Source organism: Lichenostomus cassidix, chromosome 2, assembly GCF_008360975.1.
Source record: "Lichenostomus cassidix isolate B80296 chromosome 2, HeHo_3.0, whole genome shotgun sequence".
Taxonomy (NCBI): Eukaryota; Metazoa; Chordata; class Aves; order Passeriformes; family Meliphagidae; genus Lichenostomus; species Lichenostomus cassidix.
Window position 1 is genome coordinate 97,334,467 of NC_139482.1, and position 24,690 is coordinate 97,359,156.

The following is a 24,690-nucleotide window of genomic DNA, read 5'->3' on the forward strand; positions in this document are numbered from 1 at the left end:
TGGCTTTGTAATATGTTGCTCCCTCCCAAAACAATACAGTTGTGATTTCAGAAAAATTAAAAATTTTCATATTTTTAAAAGCTTCCATACATACAGAAATGAGAGAAATGCTCTTCCTTGTCATTTAACCCTGTACTAAGGGAAAAACGCCACCACAAGGCAGGTATGAAACTACAAACCAAATATATTGAAGAATTGGAAATAAGACTATTGCAAAACACAGAAGAAACTTCTTAGTGAAAGAAAACAGATGTGATTCCAAAAATGCACTATCTAAATGTTTTGTGCAAGCAAAAGGTAGGCTTTAAAGCTAATATAGTGCCTATGAATCTTACGAAGCAAAATAAGAATAGACAAAACTAGCTGGGTCTTTCCTGTGCCACATTCTACAAAACTGAACCCACCAAATGTATTCTCTGCTTTCTATTAAAGGTTACAAAGCTGTCCTCTGAAAGACAATGGAGTCAAATCTCTGCCCTACATATCTAATTTTGACTTCACTAAAAGAGTTTAAGTATCTTCAACACTCTTGGTATTATTTCTAAAAAAGACATGCATACTACTTTTCATGTTTATCTAAAAGACAAGCTGAGCACTATTTCATTGCCTATTGTATTACTATGGATATTTGTTGCAACAAGAGAAATGTCATCTCACAAAGAAGTATTTTTGAAATAAGTCTGTCAGATCACACGGTTTGATAAATTAGAACAGCTGTAATGACTTCACAGGAGGAATAGAAATGAGAAACTGCTTAGTATCTATGCCTTTATCTCCCTGGTACTTGCTTTTGCTGCCATTTCCTTTGGCAGAAGACTCAAAGCTATCAGCCTAGATTCCATAACATCCAAGAAAACAAATGTTTGCTCCAAGCAACTAGTGAATTATACATTAAAAAAAGTAATGCAAGAACAAAGCAAACTGATGCAGTTTGAAAAGAGGCAGAGAAGAGCACATTTTGCTTTTTTTTAAAGGTCCATTTGATTAATTTAAATCAATGCCTTAAGCACTTCTGAACAGGTCAGATGCAGGGACAGTAGCACCAAGATTTATTTTTACTATAATTATTGAGGTACTTCTGGTTTAGACATAAACAATTGATATACTGACAGATATTTAAGTTGATAGATGTTCAGTATTCTTGGAATATTTTAAGATGATTTTATGCACTAGAAAAACATCTTTATTACCCAGCAACACAACCATGTTAATGTGAACATTGTTATTGCAGAGGAACTTATTACCTATTAGACTAAAAAATTACATTGTAGGGAAGGAGGCATTCATTAAAGCTATGACATGTCAGTCAGAATTCAATGTGCTGATAGGCAAAGGACTCCCAAAAGCTATCCAATACAGAATCAAAGAATTAAAGTGTAGTTTGTTATGGAAGAAACCATTCAGTTCATTGAATCCAACCATAAACCTAGCACTGCTAATTCCACCACTAAACCATCTGGCAGTATAGATACCTCCAAGGATGGAGACTCAATCCCTCAAAGGATGGTTACTCAACCACTTCCCTGGGCATCCTACTCCAATGATAGACAACCTTTTCCAAGAAGAAGACTTTCCTAATATCCAATCTAAACTTCCACAGGCGCAACTTGAGGCTCTTTCCACTCATCGCTTGTTACTTGGGAAAACAGACCAACCCCCACCTCCCAGAAACCTCTTTCCAGGCAGTTGCAGAGAGTGCTAAGGTCTCACCTGAGAGTCCTTTTCTACAGGCTAAACAGCCCCAGCTCCCTGAGCTGATTGTTGTCCACCTGAGCACTGCTGGCTCATGTTCAGCCACTGTTGACCAGCAGTTCAAGGTCCTTTTCCTTTGGGGAGATTTCCAGCCACTCTTCCTCAAGCTGGTATCTCTGCTTTGGGTTGTTGTGACCTAAGTGCAGAACCTGGCACTTGACCTTGTTGAAACACATACAATTGGCCTAGGTCCATAAATCCAGTCAGTTCAGATCTCTCTGAAGAGCCTTCCTACTCTCCTGCAGATCAACACTCCACCCAGCTTGATGTCATGTGCAAATTGACTGAGGGTTCACTCAGTCCCCTCATCCAATTCATTGATAAAGATGTTGAAAAGAACTGGCCCCAGTGTTGATCCCTGGGAACACCACTTGTTACTGGCTACCAGCTGAATTTAACTCCAGTCACCACCGTTTTCTGGGCCTGGACATCCAGCCAGTTTTACCCCCTCAAACAGTGCACCTGTCGAAGCCATGAGACACCAGTTTCTCCAGGAGAATGCTGTAATTGCTGTATTCCTTGCCTAATTTTCAGATAAAATGCTTATAAACATTTTCATTTAATAAAAAAATTAGCTTTTTCAACCTAGTCTACATGCAACTTTTGTACCATGATACTAGTATATCATGGGTTTTCCTTGTCTGAGGTAGTTTTAGCAGTAGAACCTTGTGTAAATGCAGTAAAGGTAGGAGAAAAATGCCTTATATTATTAGAGTTCATTTTCCTTTACATACAGGAATAAGCTGTACTGACATCTTTTATATCTAAAGACACAGTAATAAAGTATATTTGTATAACAGAAGCAGTACATATTCTGTGGGTACAGAGTGCCTAAGAATCAAACCCATTGTGTAAATAATCCTTGGAACAACAATAGTTGTGCCAAAACTAAAAGCTCAGTCTATAGAGCCTGTCAGCAGTAATGCCTGAGCAAAATCATACTTCTTTGGAAGTATGTGGTTGGAGACCAGTGGATAGAAGAGCTGTGTTTTTTCAAATTAAGTCTGAGCTCTCTGCCTTGGCTAGGGTGGTTGTCAGTATCCACTGCAGTTTCTCCATGTCTAGCAGTGGCAGAAATACTTTTAAAACATGTAAATTTCTTTTTAAATTTTTCTTCCAAAGCTTCAAAATTTGAAAAATATTTAAGAAGAGCAGTAGTAAAAGAATTTCTTAAAGGAATGGACGTGACCAATCATTATGATAACCATGATGTTAACTGAAGTAAAAAATGCAGCCAGCTCTTCCAGTCACTCCAGCTTGACTCTTCTGCCTGGCCACTGGAGCCCAGCCCAGTGCCTGGGGACCCAAGGTGTCTTCCTGGGTCCAGGGATGCAGCTGACCTGTTTACAGGCTCAACCAGTAGCACAGCTGAACATGTGTCCCAGAGACTCACAATGACGAGGTCAGTCTCTCAGATTGACACAGACAAGGCTTTGCCTTCAGCAGCACCTACAGACAGGACTCCCATAAACTACTAGCACAGGCAGCCAACTCCCCCCTTCACCTGGAAAGGCAGAAGATCACTGATGCAGACATGACCACACACATGAACAACACTCTCCAGGTTCACAAGCACACACACACTCATGGATCCCTTCAGTACCTACCTCTGTTTGCCCATCACCTCTTCCTGGATCCCAGATGCTCTTATCTTCTTCATGGGTCCCCAGCTTGCCAGCTAGTGCATACTCGATGCTTGCTGGCAAACCCACAGAACTCACTACTTGTTCCTCTCTGCATGTTTCCCATGGGTCCATACATATCCCTTGACTCCCACATTCCCCCAAGTCTAGGGTCCCTCTTATTTAAAATCTTACCAGTTACAAGGTTCAGGTTGACCTACTTGGATCCATTTTCCCGTGGTTTCTGGACAGCCCATCAATTATTATTAGGTTTGTTTCTTGTCCTTGTCTCTGTGTTTGTTTTGTTAGGTCTGTGTCTTGGTATGTTTTGGCATATTTTCTCCATTGGTTTATCAATTGTCAAGACAAGTGATCTGATGGAAAAAACATTGTCACATTTCCAGGCCCCCACATCAATTAGTATATCTGAGCAGGTTCGGTCCTCATCATACCCTTCCTTTATCATTTTTCCCTTAGGTTTATGTTCCTATATGTTCTTTGTTTTCCTATATGTTCTTGTTTATGGCTTCCTCTTTATCTAATTAACTCCTGTTGCACTGGAAAAGGTCCTTGACCAGATGCCCTTAGAAGAGCTGACACTCTCCTACCACACAACCTTACATATGGCTAGTACAGTATCTTTTTCTTCATCAACAAAATATTGTCTAATTTTTCCTGGTCAGGTTTTATTTTTCACATTTAAATCAGTTTCTGACTGGGCAAATAAAAGCATGAAAAAATAAAAAAAATTACATGAAACATCTTATTTCAAGACATATTATTATAATGGTATTATACTATTATAATAGTATAAAAATATGTCCATAGGTCTTTCTGATTATTTTCTTCCCTGCAGAATATAGGTAAAATGTTCTAATGTTAACATTATTTTAACTTTTAATATGTAGTGGATTATTCATAACTTTTTTATTTCTGTCTTTTTCTAACTATTAGGAAATCCTGAAAAAATATCAGAAGCAAATGTGTATATTCAAGTTCTTGACGTTAATGAAAATGCACCGGAATTCCCGAAAAATTATGAAACATTTGTTTGTGAAAATGCGGTTTCTGGACAGGTGAGCATGAAGTAGTTAGCCACCATTTTTCTCACTACAATGAAGATTGGTCTGAAATGTTTAGCTTTAATTATTTTGGTAATGTGAGTATGGACTGCATTTTTTCGATTTCCAGGATTAGTTCTGTTGATATATGCATAGTTTGAAATTTAAATTTCAGAACACTGACATGTATTTTTCCCCACTTTAAAAAAAAATCTGTATGTCTTGTTTGTTTTTAAACTGAGGTAATATAGAAGTACAGATGGAAAAATTCTGAAAAAATATAGGGCACAAATTTGTTTCATGTGAAGGTCACAGATGTAAAATGTATGTCTCGCAAATTTTGCAATAGCATAAGAACCAGGCTTAGACCAATTTCAAAACAGATTCATTGTGTCTTCCAGTTAGAAATCATGTGTTGTGAACTGAATACAAACCCATGTCTAGTTCAGTGGAAGTTTGAAAATGTTTAAGGCACAGCCCTTACAACACCTTTCCTAGCTGGCAGCTTAAGCTGTTATTATATTAAACATCCTTCCCAGTAGGTTATTTTCTATTTCCCATTCAATATCCAGGTGAATGGGGTAACATCAGTCAGCTGCCCTGATTCCCAGGTACACTGCTGTCTTTCCATTTTCCTCCAGCAAAAATAAAACCCAAGATGTTCAAAGTTGCTCTGTTTTTTTTTGTTTTGTTTCGGCTTTTTTTTAAGAAAAAGATACAAAATGAGCAACAACAAAAAAAAAAAAAAAATCCAACCAAAAAAAAAAAAAGCTATAAAGAGAAAAATCTATGTGTTTTTCCACCACTCTAAAGCATTATTCAGACATTTAAAGAAGACATTTGGGATATCTGTGTGGGTTTTGTTCAAACATTTTGTTCTGTTTTGATTTCTGGATCACAGATCCTCTCTTTTTATGCCATTTTGGTTTGCTTTAGTTTGACCTTGATTAGCCTGCAGTTAAATAAAGCTTTTCCTGTTGCTTAAGTGATCTCTTTATAGCCTTTTGCATCCATTCATATGGTTCTCTATCAGCAATTACTTTGTTTGTCCTGCATTTGGAAATTCTCCTGTCTGCAAAGGCTACCTCTATTTCAGAGGTATTTGGAGCAAGCCATTTCTATTGGGCTTCAATTAACTCATTGACAGATCAAAGTGCAGGCATTAAATCAACTGCACTTTATGTTCCTTGACTTCAAGACACCATGAATTAAATATGGAGGCTTATAAAATGGATATTTGTAATCCATGTTTTGGACTTGCCTACAAGATAAAAACCCAGCTGATTTATTTCCCAAGGTTTCTAGTATTCCATAGTTGCCAACTGATAAATAATAACTGTATGCTAACCCATCAATTGCTACTTTTCAATATCAATTGCATATATATATTAAATATTTTGAGAGTCACTGGATAAAGACACTGTAAAGAATAGCAGTGTTAACAATAGTAATAAACTCTGTAAGAACAGTATACTGAATAATTCCTCTTTGACATTGTAATAAATGAATGAGGGACAAACGTTATATTTTTCTCATTTTACAGAAAGGCATAATATTACTTTAAGTTTTTTTTTTTCCTTTTTTCTTTGCTATAAGTTTTCGAGAGTCACAGGCATCTTTAGTTTAGCCTGTGGAGACTGTGACAGTAATGTTAAATAATTTTCTCATTAACAAATTATCTTAGGAAGAACAACAGGAAACTTATACAAAGTGCATAATTATCACAGTCAGAGTTTATATTTTATTCAGTGTTTATGATGTAAACAGAATTGTTGGATGATGCATCTTTGGTGTTATTACTTTTTTTTAACTTTTACTCACAGAAAAATATTGTTTCTTTTCATCAGTAAGAAACCAAAAGATTCAAATGTGATTTCATAAATGGCCTGGTTGTCCACTGAAAACAAAATTTACATTTCAGAAGAATAAGTTTAAGCAATTAAAGGACTTAATCAGGACATTACACACCTTTTGATCTTAACCATATTTCTCCAATCAATTTCAAACAGCTACAAAATCTGCTTACATGTTGAGTTGAGATGAATGATTGTATAGCTAAACTATCACATTTCAGTTTCTAAAGCAGATATGGCTATCTTTTTTGCTGGAATCAGTGTTCTCAGAGATGTTCTGCACTTCTCCAATTCACTTCTTTCCCTGATCTGAGCTGAGATGTGTCTAATTTCATGGGATATTCCAAAACACATTTGCTTCAGTTTGCAGTGTTTAGGGGAAAAGGAAGGAAATTCACTACGGAGGGTAAGACGCAACTTAAAAATAAAATGTCTTATTCAAGCTAGACTTTATCTTGGTGTCAGCCTTACAATAAAAGCAATTTAGAGACAGGTCAAAATAAGCTACTTTTACATAATGTAAGAGCATGCTGGATGTGATAAAGAATATGAAACACATAATGAGCAAAACTAAGTGTTGTCTTAATTTTTCAAACTCAGACACAGTTAATAGTAGCTTCAGTCTAGAAGAGAGGGCTTGTTTTGAAGTATTGGATTTTCTGAAAGATTATGAAAATTTTTGGTCTGATTTTATTGACTGACTGCTGAGCTTCAAACCCCCTTATGATGTTTTCTTGAGAGTTACAGATATGTTTAACTTAGCCTCCAAAAGTCATTCAAACAAAAGGATTAGATTTCGGTTTGTGCGACTATAATCCAAATTCAACAATAAAACTGGATGTAAAGAAGACAGATAGGTGTTTTGGCACCATACTGAATCCATTCATCATGTTTATTAGACATTTTGAATGGAGTTTTCACTATCCATTTAGTGTTATAGTTCTGTACTGTCCTATAATACAAAAAGTCAGCTGTATACTACACAAAACCGAAGGGTTTTTTCTAAACATTGAAAAACCACTCTCACTGCACCACCACCATTAAATAAATTATTTTCCAAATGAATTGAACATGAAAGTTGCCCTGTTAAATATCCTTGTATCCTACTGCAGCTATAGTTATTATCAGACCAAATAGAACAATATTAATAAGATATTCAAATCCATTATTTCCTTTTGATTGGACCTTTTGACTTCATAACTGTGTGTAAACACAGTAAATTATGACCACAATATTCTATTAATTTTTTATATTTACCATTTATGGGTGTGTGCAGTAATGATGAACCTTTGAACTTCGAGGGAAATAATTTATACAAGTTGTCAGACCACGAAGAGGACCAAATCAGTCCCAAAGCTAACATTAGAGACATCTCAGCAAGAGTGGATCTGACCCCAAAAGCTTAATCCCCAAGATATTAATTAATTCCTCTGGAAGATGCAGCTTGAAAAGTCAATCTAGACTGTATCAAAACCTTACATTACATGTAAGCAAGCGGATCATCCAGAATGCACCTATGCATGGTAATTTCAGCTGCTTTGTGAATATTAAACTTTCTTCCTATCACAGAGGAAATTGATTTCAGCTGAAGATAAGGTATACTCAACATACCTACATTCAGAATTTATGCTGTCATCTATAATGCATATTTATTCTAGTAATTCTGAGTTCCTGTAATTTGGGGATCACATATGAAGTGACTTTGATGTTGCAGTTTGTTTAACAATTTTTATTAGATTCAAAGAAGTGACTGAGTATGCAGAGCACTTTGAGTCAGAGATGAGAAAAAACCAAATTTATTTACTCTGTACATAGCACATAATAAAATAATAATCAGTTACAGTGAAAGTAAAAAGTATTCATTTGATATTGCTTCTCTATATAATGAAATGTTGACAGAAGAAAAAAGAGGAAATCTTTAAACAAATTCTACAAGTATACGATTCATGTTAAAAATGAGTAGTTTGCTAAAACAGATCCTTTCTAACAAATCATAATGCAAAATGATTTTTCCTAGCAGAGAAATGAAAGTAAGAAGACAGTGTTTATTGTTTCATATTGCATGTTTTCTCCAGCATTTACAAAAAGTCTCTGAGCAGTAATGATAAGAAATTAAAAAGTTAAAAAAAAAAACCAACAGTAAATTCATCCTTTAGAGTGTAAAAACATGATGAAGCTGTGAAAGCAACATATATTTTAACAGACTCTTACTCTAAGCTATACCTGCAGATGCACCAAGTGTAACATGTGATGTTTTGAAACAGTGGGCACAGTGGCCCATGAAAAATTCTTTTTTTTTGTTTTATGTGGACCACAATTCAACAATATTATCTCTTGGCAGAATAGCACAGGTGGAACAAATTTATTAGCATATGCAAACAAACATAAGAAAGGACCTCAGTGTCATATCATGAGCTTTGTTATGGTTAATCTTTTGCAGATAAATATACCATTTTTTTATAATTGAGCAGAAACATTTACAGAAGACACAGAGAAATCAGTTCAATACTGTGCAAATTTGGTTTTCAAAACAGAAGCAGTCAACAGAACACGGGTCTTGACGTAGAAGGTCTACCAGGAACATACAGGGCTGACTATAGTAATCAACACTTTAACCTACTCTAAACTCTGATGGTCAGCAAATATGATGAGAATGAGAAAAATCTTACTTCTTATAAGACTTCTGTCAATTTGAACAAAACCAGCTCTGTACACCCAAAAGAGATGGATGATTAGATCCCTTACATCCTATAATCCACAGTAGATCTCCTATTGAAGGGTGCTGTGTAGGGAAAAAAACAAACCAAACCAAACCAAACCAAACCAAAAACTTGAAGTAGAAAGCAAGAGGTGGCAAATATGTTTCTACTTCTTTCCATCTCTCTAATGGAATTGGTAAGCCTAACACACAAAGGACTCCAAATTTTGCACTCAGAGTACTGTAGCATCAAAATTAACAGTAGTGATTGTTGTTCAGGTGGAAAATCTATGCCTTAAGTTTAACTTGATTGAGGGAAAGTCCATTGAAGCAGAGAGGGCTGTGACGAAGAAGTTTTAATCCTTCCTTCTGGACCTCTCTGGAATACCAATTCAGTAAAACCATTTGATGTTGAGGAAACATATTTGCAATTAATTTTTATCAAGATTACCTGGCAATCAACTACTCCAGAATCTACAGTTTTTATTTACAACACAAACAGAATGTAGATGGTGTGCCCACAACTTCGGCTGGCATGTGTACAAGAGCTTTTTTCCTTTTTTCAGTTTGCCAGGGCAGGAGTTTTTGTCCAGATAGATGACTCACATCTGCCTTACCAGGCCCAGCATCCTCCTGTTGTTACCATCTACAATTATGAGAAGTCCATAATGAAATAGCAAAACAGTATCTAATTCATAACTGCAGTAAATTTAGGATTTTCAAACGTGATAGACTCCTAAAAATATGTTTGCAAAAGAAATTGCCAATACCTGTTTGAATGAAAATTGGGAGTATGAAAACCACATCTACTTTTTGGGTTTTGATGTGTAGGTAGGTAATTTTTCTCTACCAAGTAACTGAAGTAAAATTAAAACAAAATTTAAAAAAAAAATTTGGCTAAGATATCTTTCTGGATTATTATATTCCTCTGCATATTCAGTAAATTTTAATTGACCCTGAATCTTAAGGACAGGGGTATATCTGTCCCAAGATTGTTCTCACGTGTGGCTGTGAAAATGTAACCAACAAATTGCCAAGAAAAGCCAGTATGGTCTTATTTAGGTTTTTTGAAGTAGGTGGCAAATATTGTAAAATGTCTCCTTCTTAACAGCTTAGACTGGATATGTAGTTTTGTACCCTATTGCTGTTCATATTGAGCGTATATATTTCTCAAGCTATATTTCTGAGAGCTATATTTCCTTATAAAAATGAAGCCTGTGGTAATCAAGGTAATGTTAGTGGTCAGTTGTTGCTCCTCACTGGTTTCCTGACCTGCATGTTTATACCTGTATTTGAATCACCTCAGTAATTTTGTTAGTTCTGAGGAAAGAAAAAAAATCCCTTGAGAATCTCAATCCTTTTTACACTGTGACATCACTGAAAAGTTATTTTCTCAATAATAGCAACTGAAAAAAAAAATCTCAAAAGTCCTCATGTTTCCATAGAGTGAAAATATAGATTTAAAATAAATTTCACATATAAAGAGGGAACAGTGTTAAGAATAAAAAGAGCTTTTGATGTGTAAGCCACATTTTACACTCTGATGATGATGATTTCATCAGACTTACCTTGCTTGAAAAGAAAAAGAATGTGAGATGAAACCCTAGATTTTTGATTGAGAAAGGATTTAACCAAGAAAGAGTTTTCAAAGGCATAGATGTAAAGCTGCAGCAGTCACTTTCATTGACTTACTGCTTCACTTTTAAAGCATTGCTTGTATCATTCAGGTTGATCTCCGGTTTGACGAAAGTTGAGGGTTCAAGTCTCTTGTGTACAAATATCTACAAGGCGTGAGATAACTGACAGAATAAAGCTGAAGTTCAAATTGGACCCTCTATTTCCCAAAAATTAATGGGCTTCCAGCAGTTTGCTTTCCTCCTGATCAGCAAGGATGTTCTCTAATATATGCTGATCATTAAATATTTACTTCTAGATATAAGAAATATAGACTCTTTTAAAGTAGAAATATTGCTAATTATATTAACTGTGTGGTTGTTTATTTACAGAGATGAAAAATATGCTTTTGAATGCTGTTATTTTTTATCTTTCATTGTCTGTCTGGTTTGACATATTTCTAAATGACATATTTCAAAATGAAGGCTATTTTGTTTTCTTGAGAAAAAGCAGCCAAAAAAATCCATAATCAATCTGTTATCATATCCAGAATCAACAATTCAGAATATGAACTTGTCATCATATGTCACTTCCTGAAGCTACAATGTACCAGTTGAAAGATACCAATGTGTTTGTGGATTGAAAGATAATGTGTTTTGCATTGAAGGACTTCTTCAAATGTAGAATTATATACTCCTCACCTCAAATTGAAAAAAAAAAAAGAAAAAAGAACAAAACACTATATATACTTTTTTTTTCTTTTTTGGAGACTTGATTTCCTCCTGGTGCTTTGATCTAGAAAACCTTTTACATTTTCTTAAGACTTTAATGCCTGCCTGTCTCAAATTGATGAAAACTTAAATCAGAGTACTTGCAGAATACAAGTCTCAATAAACCTATTTGGGTATTTGGTAAATTGGCATATTATGCACTCAATACAGATTCACAGATCACATTTTCAGCATCAAGAGTTTAACATAACTGGTATATCCTTTTATTATTTTAAAGGACAAGAAATTTCTTTTACTCTTAAACTCTGTTGTTTTGTCTTTCCAGCTAATTCAAAGCATCAGTGCTGTGGATAAAGATGACTCACAAGAAGGCCACCATTTTCATTTTTCATTGGCTCAGGAAGCCACAAATGGCTCACATTTTATTGTCAAAGACAATCAAGGTAGTGTCATTCATGCAGCTCTTTAAAACCTTTCTAATGGAAGATGTGTGCTTCTAGCTGGTCCTTAATTTCTTAAAACTTTACTCTTAAATAGAAATTTTCATTACAAGAATTGGACATGTCCTGAGGTCCTTTTCAAAACAACAATTCAGTAGTATCAATGATTTTATTTTCCTTTTCAAGTTAATAACAAACAGCAAAAGGAAAAGTTTCATTTCAAGAACAGAAAAACTGCTGAGATGAAAAATACACGGATACTCCTTAACATTTGTTTCCCTAATGTAGAATATGGTGGTCAATTCCAACTTTCCTTTTAAAACTATTTTCCTGAGAAATGAGATCACTAGAAAGAGAAGATTGATATTAATATGGAACTGTTATTTCATTAATTCAGCAAGACCAAAATTTTAAAAACAGATAACTAGGAATGCAATCTTATTTTGTAATATATAATACCAAACATAACCAGACTGAGATGAAAACATAGCTGCAATATCTGGTGTAATTTCAAGGGAGATGACCATTTAGAGTCAGTGTGCTGAGACTACAAAGAAAAGCTTCTTCAGACTCAGCTAAAGTACACATCGTTCTTATTGACCACACTAATTATTTGAATGTTCTGGCTAAGGGAACAAATCGATGGAAATAAGTTTTGGAAAGTTCCAACTATGTTAAATGGCAAACTGCTTCTCAATTATCTTCAAAGTTAGTCAATGTATCAATAAGAATTTCAATTCCCATCTTCATTAACCTCTCACTCCCTGCCAGGAAGAGATAGGTCATTGTATTAAGGTCAAATTGTGTACGAGCCATGCACCTTTCCCACTTTTTTTCTTTCTGCCCAGAACCCAAGCAGACTCTCACACAAGGCAACTCAATCAGTTCCTTTTGATGGCTACTAATGGGGAAAACAAAACTTTTTTAAAGCATGATGCAATCAGTTTTCAATCTGTCCCTTTCTGCTGCATTGCAGAGAAATGGCTGGTTGAATGGTGATAGTCTGAAGGAAGATAAAATTTACTATAAATCTGTGGTATTTTATCTCAGAATATTTCTGAGACTTTCTGAACTATGATAGAAACCTAGAACAACTTAAGTGTGAGAGAGTTAACTTCAGTAGACTGTTTGCATAGATGTATTACACAGATAATGGTAGAAACACTTTCCCCCCCCACTACTTCTACATATGCACACATGCAATAAGTCGCTCTGCCATGAGAAAAAATTCTGATCTGGAACTATTTATAATTTTTTTCTTTTCATTACACATGGTTGTAGACAGGCCTATTTTGTTTTGCAACAAGATAAGTTACATATTTGAATTGATTGATATGCAGTAGGAGCTGATTTTAGGCTGTTTACTGTGTTTTTTATAGAACAGGTTTCTAAACACCAATCGTTAAATACAAAGCAAAGTGAAGACATCTAAATCTTTTTGCTATTTTAGGTAGTAGGAGTCCAGCTAGCTCCAGGTTTTGAGTCAGGGAAAGAAATAAAAGACTATTTTAGTACGCTTTTTTCTTGCTTTCTCTTCTTTCCCTTGCCACCTGTTTTCACTTTGTTCTGCTAGACACATTTTTTAACCTTTTTGATTGGCAAACTGTCTATATTTTATCTATGAACTGCTGGTTTGGTAACAGATACATGGAACCATTTTAAGAACCAATTAATTAGTCTGAGCAGGTGTCAGGTACTGAATAAGATGTCGATTTCTTTAGCTCTGAACATTAAAACCAGAGCTCCTAGGTCAAATTTTATTATTGCCCCTGGAATACATATATCAAGAATAAATGAAATTTAGTCATGATTGACATAATATGCACCAAATGTCAGTACCTGTTTTTACTTTTTTAACTTTCTTAATATGTAGCTTTGCACAGTACCGTTAGTTTTTAGTAGGTCAGATTACACTTAAATATTACTGTTGTGGTTAGAAAATATATAAATGCATATCATCATAATAATTTATCTTCTAGATAACACAGCTGGAATTTTCACAGAAAAAAGTGGCTTCAGGAGGAAAGAGCAGGTTTTTTTCTACCTGCCAATCTTAATTCAGGATAATGGAACCCCTCCACTGACGAGCACAAACACTCTCACTGTCACCGTCTGCGACTGTGACACTGAAGTCAACACTTTGTACTGTCGATATGAAGCTTTCATGTATTCCTTGGGTCTCAGCACAGAGGCTTTAGTTGCTGTTTTGGCTTGCATATTAATATTCCTAGGTAAGTACAAGTAAGAGAAATGACATTTTTTCCTTTTACAGAGGGGTTGGTTAAGTAACAAAGATGCACCCTTGATTGGAAAACTGGAAGTACCAGGTCGTTGGGAAAAATTGAAATAAGACAAATGTTTCATTTCTTCCCTGTTTCTTTATTATAATTTCTCCCTTCCCCTCTGCAATTTTCAGAAAAATTTTAATTCTAGCAAAATTTCCTGAAAGTTGGGTGTAGTTGAGTTATGGTCCTCTTTTCTCTTGTGGTGTTGCAATATTAAAGATTTCAGAGCCCAAAATCTGCATTGATCCCAGGTAAAGCTTAAGACAGCATTACATGGAAAATTTGCAAGTGTAGGAATATATTAAAAGAAAGACCACCATACTCATTCTGCCTTAGGAACAGCAAATGGAAAACTGAGATTGATTATAAATAATAAAGGAAAAAGAGGCTCTGACATCAGTCAGAAAACTTCAGACACAGGGAGATTCTCTGCCAATTAAGGTTACATTTCTCGACAGCATTTTCTCCAAATGTTGTATGTGGCCTTTTTCCTCTCAGGAGACACCAACTTAACCTCCATTACATTTGGGAATTTGTGGATGTGAAAGCTGAGTTTGGGAGTGTTTCAAAGCCACAGGTGTTTTTCTAGTACCTCTGTAAAGGACCATGTAGAGCTGGCAAATGGCACTCAAAATCAAACCAACAATCCAAGGCTGGCTATTCCTGCACTGCATGGGGCCATGGCTGCAATGTTCTGGTACAAACTGCAGTTTCCCCACCCATTCCTTAATGTGTTTACCCTTCTCCCATTGTCCTGCTTTCCCCACCCCATGTGGTGCTGGCTACTCCCTCAGGTTTTCCCTACTGGTTCCTGTACCCTAACTCCACCCATGTGCTTCCCCTGTACCCAGAGGTCACTGGGCAATGTGCTGTCCCCACCCCCCCATCTCCCTAGAAAACTCCTGACCCTCCGCCATGTTATTGTCTATGCACCACGTGTGTCTGTGCATGTGGATGTCTGTGCATGTATGTCTGTGCACATGTGGTCTTTGGCCATGAGGCATCTCTGCCTCTGGGAGGTCTTTGGCCTCTGGTGCAGCCATGTGAATAAACATCTTCCATGGACACTGTGCATAGACTCTCCTCGTCAAAGATGTCTGCTCTTCGCAACCTCCTTTACCACCTGCAGCTGCGAAGAGCAGATGAAACCAGAGCTAGCCTTATGGCTCCACGGCCTGTGAGAGTGCAGTGACCAGCCCTCAGAGGGAAGGTTTGGTGCACTGAGGCACTGAACCAGGCTGGGTAGAGATGCTCTCTGGTAAGGTCTGCTATAACATCCCTTAAACTGCAACACTGCAGCACGACATAATTTTTTATGTCTAAATGGGAGTACTCTTGGGTAGATACCAGCCATTTTTTGGCTCCATAGCAAAGCCCAGGCTTTGCACTAGTTCCCCTACATCCATGTCCTGGTTTCCAGTGGAGGACACAGGAACATAAAATTGAATTTGTTGTTTCTGGTTTTGCCTGCACTTCCAAGTCACCTTATTTGAATCTTATTTTAGACCTGCCTTATGCCTTTCAGTCAGTTTAAGCTTGCAGGTCAGTGTGCATTTCAAGTTTTGTTGGATTGTTGCAGGGTATCTGAACTTGTTCACTTTGTGTTATCCACTTCAGGGACTAAGGATCAGGCAAAGAGTATCTTTGCATTATCCAGGTGAGGGAATTATTCATCAAGGGTTTCTTGGGTGTTTACAGAGAAATTCTCCCTCCAGCTAGAATAAACCCATGGCATCTACTGGGCCTATTCATATCACAAAAGCCAAAGCAAGTATGTAGATAAATATATTAGTCCAAAAGAAGAAAAAAGTCTTATCTATTACTACACTCCTTACAAACACACATATTTTAAATTCATTAAATATTTTAATGTATATTTCTGATTATTTAAAATGCAATAATAAAATGTTCTATATCTAATAGGTTTGCCATTTATCTCTCAAAACTAATTTTCAAGTGTTATGTGTAACGTTAGAAGAGTTCACCATGCAAAGGGTTTGGAAAGGGAAAACCATCTGGGTTTTGTGAATATATGGTAGAGATTTTTGTTTCCAGTGCTTTCAAGTTTTATGTTGGTATATCTCAACAAAATTGAATAGTTTATTATAAATATGGAAAAAAGAACTACTTCTGGTTCCTTATATTCTTAAGTGAAGTAAAATCCTTAAGTAAAATCCTGTAATTTTTGGTAATTGTATCATTTTGTGTCCTGAATAAAAAACTGCAGTCCACAAAATACTTATTAAAGAGAACTGCAGCAAGATATAGTTAAAACTGAAATAATTAATCTCTGTGAAAGTCATAGACTAATTTAAAGGGATCTTCAGTTAAAAGTAAGTTATGTATGATTTAAAATAATGCTTTAAAAGAAAATTCTTAAAAGTTTTCACCGGTGAAAGAAAAAAGATCATCTGATTCATAGGCCTTGACAGTAAAATGACACAGAATTTACTGAGAGTCTTCAAATTTGCAAACCAGCATAACAGAAATAGTTGAACACCATTCTGCATAGTCTGTGGAACTGAATAATTCAACCAGGTTAGGAGGATACCTTGTTCATTGTCTCATTTTTCATTTGATCTTCCTGGGGCTTTTATCAGAGAGACTGTTAGAGATTAAGAATTTAAATTCTGAATGTGAAATGGATATGCTATGTGATAAGAAAAGCACTTTCAAAAAGCATAACCTGTGTTTCAGTCAGTTTCAAACTTGTATCTGCCAAAAGGACTGCTCCATTTCATTCACCTTTTTTATAAGTCCCTTTGTAGCCATTTTGCCAACACACCCATTGCTCATCTCAAAGCCATAAAATCCATAAAAATTACAGCTCTATAAATTTGTTAAGATAGCTTCACTTTGCAACAGCATTGATACTAAGATAAGTTGTGATTTTTTTTAATCTTTCCAAGCACATTCAAAGTCTCTAGTTCTGTTTGATTTTTCCTTTTCCCTTCCCTTCTATTCTTTTTATTTTGTCAGTGTTCTTTCTGGCAATTGTAACCATAAGGCAGCAAAAGAAGAAGAAGCCTCCCTTTTCAGAGAAGATGGAAGAATTCAGAGAGAACATTGTCAGTTACGATGACGAAGGAGGTGGCGAGGAGGACACAGAAGCCTTTGATATTTCAGCACTGAGGACACGCACTGTCATGCGAACGCACAAACCTCGGAAGAAGGTGGTCTCCGAAATCCAGAGCCTCTACAGACAGTCTCTGCAGGTTGGCCCAGACAGCGCAATCTTCAGGCAATTCATTTCAGAAAAGCTTGAAGAGGCTAACACAGATCCTCGTGTTCCACCATATGACTCACTTCAGACCTATGCGTTTGAGGGGACTGGCTCTTTGGCAGGATCGCTCAGCTCGCTGGGTTCAAACACTTCAGACATGGATCAGAGTTATGACTACCTTGCAGACTGGGGACCTCACTTTAAACAGCTTGCAGGCATGTACACTTCCCAAAGAAGTGTGGGGGATTAACTACTCTTTGATTTGTTCTTTTGTTTTCCTAAGTCTCAGCAACCAAACTCAACAGTGGAGATTTAAAAAAAGAGATCGTCCCACATTTAAACATGAAAAATAAGACCCCAAGGGTTTTAATATGGAAAGTCTTGGATGTGGAAATCTCTTGAAAAATCACACCAGGGATTTTATAACATGAAGGAATGGAGGTTCTCGTTTGAAATCCTTGTGGTTATCTAGGTGCTTGAATGCAAGCTCTGCTGCTTTTGATATCTAGGTCCTCTTCTGGATACTGAAAATCTGGATCTTGCATGTAAAAAAGGAGGAGTAGAAGCCATAAATGGATGTTGTAAACATTCTGTCATCCATAAGCTTTAAACAGTTTCCAAAGTTGAAAGGCTTTTGCTGTTGCAGTTGAACACATTAACCAAAGTTAAGCACGCATATTTGTATAATGCTTCATTATATAAATATAATTGTGTGAAAAAGTAGACCCTAGATATTCTAATGCTGTTGTCAGAAGTGCTCACAAAATCATCTATTTATTTTTCTCAGGATGATAAAACTAAAACAAATGTCTTTTTCTGTCAGTATAAAAATAAAAACCCATTACAACACCAGCACATAGTTGCTGCCATTTTAGTTTTTAATGAAGCTATTGGAAAATGTGTAAACCAATACTTAATTTAGCAAATAAGATAGGAAAAAGAATCAATATTTAACTTAAATACTGCAATCGACCACATTATATATTACTGCACTTAGAAAAAAATGCTGTCCAAATACAGGCATTTTTCCTTTTATTAAGAGTTTAAAGGATGACTGATTTACCAGCACAGATTTATTTTTTTATTATGGAATATAAAATTAGCTGCAGTAGCCAGTTTTATTATAACAATATTAAGAGTCTTTAAAATGCTAAGCTGATGGTTATAAAACTTTATGTAATAAGATAATAAAATACTTTAAATGTTAATCCACTTTGAAAATGATCCTGAATCATTGTGCAAGACTCAAGTAAGATTTCAAAATTAATTTCACACAGTATTTTTCCCAACCATTCCATAACAAATATAATGATGTCTTGGAATATTTCTTCACTTTTGCCACTACCCAGCAGCAATTTTGGAACTGAGGTCATCAAATGTTCTCAAAATGGTCTGTTTTGACAAAGCAACCCACCTGTATTTTATTCACCTCTCTTTCATCAGGTACTCATTTCACAGAAATTATATCTTGTAATTCACTAATTAAACCACCTAAAATCTGACATCAGGATAAACTAAATTATGCAACATATTTCTTTCTGTTTTCCTTTTTTTTCTTTTTTAGTAACATTTTAGGTAAGTGCAACTGAATTACAGAGTCAGGAAAGAAACAAATACATAAACAAACCCCAACAAAGAATCAAAAAAGGCATGCAAAAAAGAAATTCTGCAATATTTACTACAGCTGTTCATCACTGAAGAAAATCAAGGTATGTAGGATAAATGGAAAAGTGCCAGTACAGAGTTTAAATTCCTGCTACCTAAAAATAAAACATGGAGGAGTTTGAAAATCAGGAGAGATTTCCAGTGTGAGGTCTGGTAAGGACAGAAACATTATTCATTATATTCATAGCTAGAAAATTATGGGTAGGGGGGTAAGGGAGCAGAGTGGTCATCCAGCCAGGAGCATATGAAGCAGAACTTGCTTCCTAAGAAAAAAAATTACACTTTCCAGTCTCATTCTAGGATACCAGTGTGAATGAGCAGCTACAAAAGAGCTTTAAAAGATGCACGAGTGAAAACATTGTATTAATGACTCTAACTTTTTACTCCAATGGCTTTCAAACACATGTGGCAAAATTACTCTTATTTCAGATATTATTTTACATATTTGTAATTTGCTCCATGGAAAGGACTAGAGAAAGAGAAAACAGCTATACACTACTGGTTGTTTACAACAGTGAAAACTACATGTTTAGGATTAGGTCTATAGATTTATGTGGGTTATACCCTAAACAAATCCTTATTTCACAGATGGTTCCAGTGGCTTTAAGAGAATTCTTTGTGCTTTCAGGTTGTATTAAGAACAAAAAGGATAACAGTGTCTGATCCTTTCTCAATCCAGCGATTTTGTCCATTTATGTAGGGAAATAACCTTGAACACTCAACCATATTTGCATTTTTGATTTTCTCTTTACTGTGAAGTATTTTAACAATAAATAATTTTTGTAACTAGTGTATACCACTAACACATAGTTTTTGTAAGCAGTGTATGCCATTGTCAATAATTTCTATGTGAAAAAGAATAATGGCCTGCAATGGATTTCAAGTGATCCTTAGCTGAAAAAGCCTTAGATCATATTTGCATAACAGAGAAAGGGCATGTTTTGCTCTGAAACAAGAAGTTATTCCCAGCTGTTACTGCACCACACCTTATTAGGTTCCTGGTATTCCGTGTAAGTCAACCTTGTCAATTTATTTTCACATGTGAGGAAAGAACCACTGAACTTACTCAACAGCTTCAGACTTCTTTTAAGTTAGCTGAACAATGTGTGGAAAAATGCTTTTTAGAATTGTCTTCTTACTTGAAGGAAGTAAAACATTCTGAGTAAGCAAAAATTTATCATATAAGAGACATCACAGTCCTGAGTAACATGAAATTAATAAAGGATAAACTATAAGTCAGAGTTTCTGATGATGAAATATGTTAAATTGTGGCATGTTTTTTTTTCACATAGAGTCCTCCATTATTTTTATCTTTCAAAATTTGATTAGTAGATAGAATTCACTATGTTATTGGCTGAACTGAAGAGTGCAAATATGGTGACAGATGATAAAGAAATGTTCAGCTATTTATGACCTGTCTAAGGGAATATAAGGAAGACTTATTTGCTGGTCAAAGGAAGTAGGATCACACACACTGCTTTTCTATATGAATGCTGTGAAGAGATATTCCTGCATATGTCTTTTTCTGTAACCTGGTAAAAAAAAGTTTAAAAATTACAGAAATACCAGACAAAAGATTGGTTTTCTGTTTCAGTCTCACTCATATGGATTCAGAGTGTTGTGGGTTTTGTTTTATTATTTAAAATCCAAGGAAATGAAGACTATGCATATATAATAAACCTGAAGTTGAAAAAGATAGAAATCACTTGATAGCATATTACACCTTCATACTCATTGCTGTGACTGGAAAAAGTATATTTTGTTTATCAATTAAGCCAAAACAAAAAGTTTCAGTTTGGTTTTCACTTTACATATCCTGATGCAGGTTTTTTATTTTCATAATACTGAGAAGAAATCCTGCATACTACTGAGGATAGTCTTTATCTTTAAACCACATAATTTTTCTACTGCATTTTCTCACAGGTATTGTCATTACACTCCTAGTTTTGCTCTCAAAATCTGCACTGGAAATCTGGTTGTTTTAACACTCAATTATAAGGGGTTACCCTGTCAGATGAGAGTAAAATGTGTCTGAAAAGAGAGTGTGCATCTTATGCTTGAAAGTCAGATCTAATATATGCTCTCCAAGGAGGAGAAGCTGAAGGAGTTTATGTGATTTTACATTCTGGAAAAAAAGGAATTTCACCCTTGATCCAGATTACAAACAAATAGAATAAATGTTATATGAAAAAAAAACTGTAGCTATTAGTAAAATCTATAACGTTTCTACCAGAAAAATGGTAAACCTATGTCTTATAAAGAGAAATAGAGAAAATTAATGTTTATTAAAAAAAAAAAGGTTGACACATTTGACAACAGTGATGTGGTTGCTTTTGTATTTGTTTGGAAAAAGAGAAATTCTTCATATATGTGCCTACATCAGCCTTCTGTTTCATACACAGAATTCAAGGAACAGTAACATTTAACTCTAGAGCACAGAAGGATAAAACATGTATATAGAGAGATTGTTTACATCAGTATGAAACACTTGACCCAGAGCAAATAGATAATAATATTAGTCAGAAATATGTATAGGACTCAACAAGATATCTTACCCATATGAATATATATAATTATATATGTACCATTCCCTCTGACATTGTTATAAGTCAATTGGTCTCTGCCATCACAAATTCCTCTGAAAAGAGTCTTTGCAAAGGACATCTTGGACAAAAGATTTTAGTAGCTTAGGAGCTGGAAAAAATTTTTTTTATATACTGCAAATCTGACTTGCAAATGTCAAAAATATCCCCAATTATTAATGATGAGGATACCTGAGATATAAACAAGAATTGGATGACCCTGAAGAAAGAATAAAAAATAGTTAGAATGTATTGACAAAAATACAGATAATGAACCCTGCAAATAGTACTCTAAAAAAAAAAAAACAAAAAACCTGTTATTATGCTGGGCACTTATCCAGTAGGCAATTAAACAGGACAAGGATATTCTAGAGTCTAAAATAACTATGAAATGACAACAGCATTCATTCCAGAAAAGAAAAAAAACATAAAATATGAACCAAACCTGTACAATAAAATGGATAATATAAAATGTTGACCATGAAACTTAATTGGGATTAGACTACCTAACTATTTAATTACTTGACAGGGCATTCAATTTTGTCAGATTCTGGCCAGCCATACTAATATTTTTTCTGAAAGCCATACATTCATTTAAACAGTATGCCAAAGGTAGTTCCAATATTATTATTAAAGCATTCTTATAAGGCAAAAATCTAGTTTCTAATTTAGTATTTATTGCATGTGTACAAACACTTTGGCAAACCAAGATAAGGTATCCAACAGATGCAAAAGAGGTGAAAAAGAAGTTGTTCTTAAATATCTCCTTCTAGATTTTTGCAGTCTAATTCAATATCTTCACATTTCATTGGTATCTGATGAAACTCATTTCATTGGTGGCAAATGCCAATTTACTTATATAATTTATCAATTCAAAGAATTATTACAATTAATTTACAATTATTTTATGGGCATTCCTAAAGATTAGAGTATCTAAAGTAATAGATTTTCCAGGTTCTTTTGGTGAAAGTTTCTTATTATCAGGAAAGTCTTACCCTGCTTTTCCATCAATGAACATGAAAACATCCTAGTCAGCATCTACAAGCACTCTCATCCACTGCACTACATCTCGCTCAGCCTCAGCCTCCTAAAAACTGGAATAAGTTATTCAACTTCCTCCCCATCCTTTGTTGCCACTACCTCAGACATTATGGAAATTCAATGCAGGCTGGAGTCTCCAGGACATCAAAATGAGAAAGGCATCCTTCCTTATGGGAGAGGCTTAGACATGGTAAATCTTCCATAGCAAAGAACTCCTCCTAGTATATCTCCTTCATGTCACTGAAGACACTAACTCACTGATAATCACCCTCAAAGCTTCATCTACTTTTTCCAGTCTGATAGGGGTATAAGGACTCATCTTTGTCCTTTTACCACCATGTACATTTGGATTTATTTTTAAAAACTCAAAATTTTTCTTTGGCTATAGCTTCTATTAAACTTGAATGATTATTATTGCTTTACGTTTTCCTATTACCACCTAAAGGTTTCTAAGCCAGCTCCTTGCCGGCTTAGAAAGATAGCGATTTTGATAATACAGATTTCAGGAAATACAGAAAAAGATACATGAAATCAAGGCCAAAAGAGGTCAAGTAATTCCTGTAGTTGGTTAGGTCCTGAGCAGGAAACAACTTGTAGATCCTGAAATATTGTCCATCATCTTTTCTTTGTCTCAGTGGCAACGCCAAACTGAGTCAAGGTGTCTAGCACCCTTTTTGTGTGTAAATCACCCTCTCTTTTTTGTTTTGTACTTTTGTTATTAATATTGTTCATTTCTCATCCCATTGGTGTTTGTTTTCAATGAATTTTTATCTCAACCTACAGTTTCTGCCTTTGTCCCTCTCTCACCAGAGTGGGACACAGGAAGGGGAGGCAGCTTATTTGGAGTTTAATTCCCAGGTTGTTTTAAAACACCATATTCCATACAAAAATTCTATACCAACCTGAGTTGGTCAGATCTGTTTTTTGTGAATTTTTTGTGATTATACTTGGTATGGTTTTTTCTACATTGGCTGAACACTTCTTTGTTCTAAAGTTCATTTTAACCAGGCTGTGATATTGCAGCCATTTGGTGATCAGAAGCTAAGCATTAGTAAGCTGTTTGCACCTTGTAGCATTCTATTCTAATGACAGCATTGTGGGACAATATTGTCAAGGCCTCCTCTTGTTTTGTGCTTTTATTATATGCTGGATTTTATTCTAAGATCATAGGTTCATTCTACAGCAAGTAACTCTTAAAAATATTGAACACAAAAATATAAATATAAATGTAAATATAGTTACCCTACAAAATTAGAAAGCTAAGCAAAGCTGAAACAAATCAGAAAATAGTTACCTGATCATTAGGTAATTCTTTATGGTTAAATAAGCCATAACATACCTTCACTCAGGTCAAGATAAATCTAGAGAATACCTGAAGGGTCCTGGGGTTTGTGTTACCTTGACTCTAAGCTGCTCACAAACAATAACATCTGCATAGTTGCTACCTATATGCCTAAAATCACTGGAAGGTTTTTCAAAGGGAAAACACATTCAGAAACTAAGAATTAACTGTTTCCTAAAATTTCAAATATTTCTGGAAGAGAAACTGCCCTGGAATGAGGTGAAGATATCCCTTACCATTGTGTTGGTCTGCATTACCAGAGAAAAATAACAGAATTAATATAATTTATAAGTATTTGTCATAAATGCATTTTCATCCTTGCAATTTCTTCAGAGTATACATGTAATAGGAAAATCCTAATTGTTCACCACATCTTTTGATGCTTGGTTTCTTTGCACAGCAGAAAATTTATGGGTCTTTTGCTGTCTAATTGCTCCTATGTGATAGATGGTTTGGATTCACTAAATAAACCCTAACCAATCAACCAACCACCCACCATAAGCAGTCATCATTATTGAGAGTGGTAGAGACAATGAGAACTTGATGATTAAAGAAGTGGTCTCCTAAAAAATACCCACAGATTGCTTCTGCAAAAACCTGAAAAACTTTGGAACAGCAAAATTGAAAGAACAATCTACTTGGCTGATGCTTTCTTCTTATTTGTTTTTTCTTCAATCCAAGAAAAGGACTTTGTAATTCAAGTCATTGCAGGGACAGCCAAATGCACCAAATAGCTGTTGTAGCAGTGCTCTCTGGAGACTTCATTCCTTAGAGATAATGC

The 24,690-nt window shown here is 35.2% G+C and overlaps 1 protein-coding gene across 3 annotated transcripts in view; it reads left to right on the top strand.

The window, feature by feature from the left end:
• CDH19 (cadherin 19) overlaps positions 1-20,754 on the top strand; it is a 116,019-nt gene extending 95,265 nt beyond the window's left edge. For all 3 annotated transcript variants that reach the window (XM_085052466.1, XM_085052467.1, XM_085052465.1), the window contains 4 exons: positions 4,329-4,450; positions 11,657-11,774; positions 13,751-14,002; positions 17,036-20,754. In XM_085052466.1, coding sequence (XP_084908592.1) covers positions 4,329-4,450; positions 11,657-11,774; positions 13,751-14,002; positions 17,036-17,529 — 986 coding nt within the window. In that variant the 3' untranslated portion in view covers positions 17,530-20,754. The remainder of the gene's footprint in view (positions 1-4,328; positions 4,451-11,656; positions 11,775-13,750; positions 14,003-17,035) is intronic.
• The last annotated feature ends 3,936 nt before the right edge of the window (positions 20,755-24,690 follow it).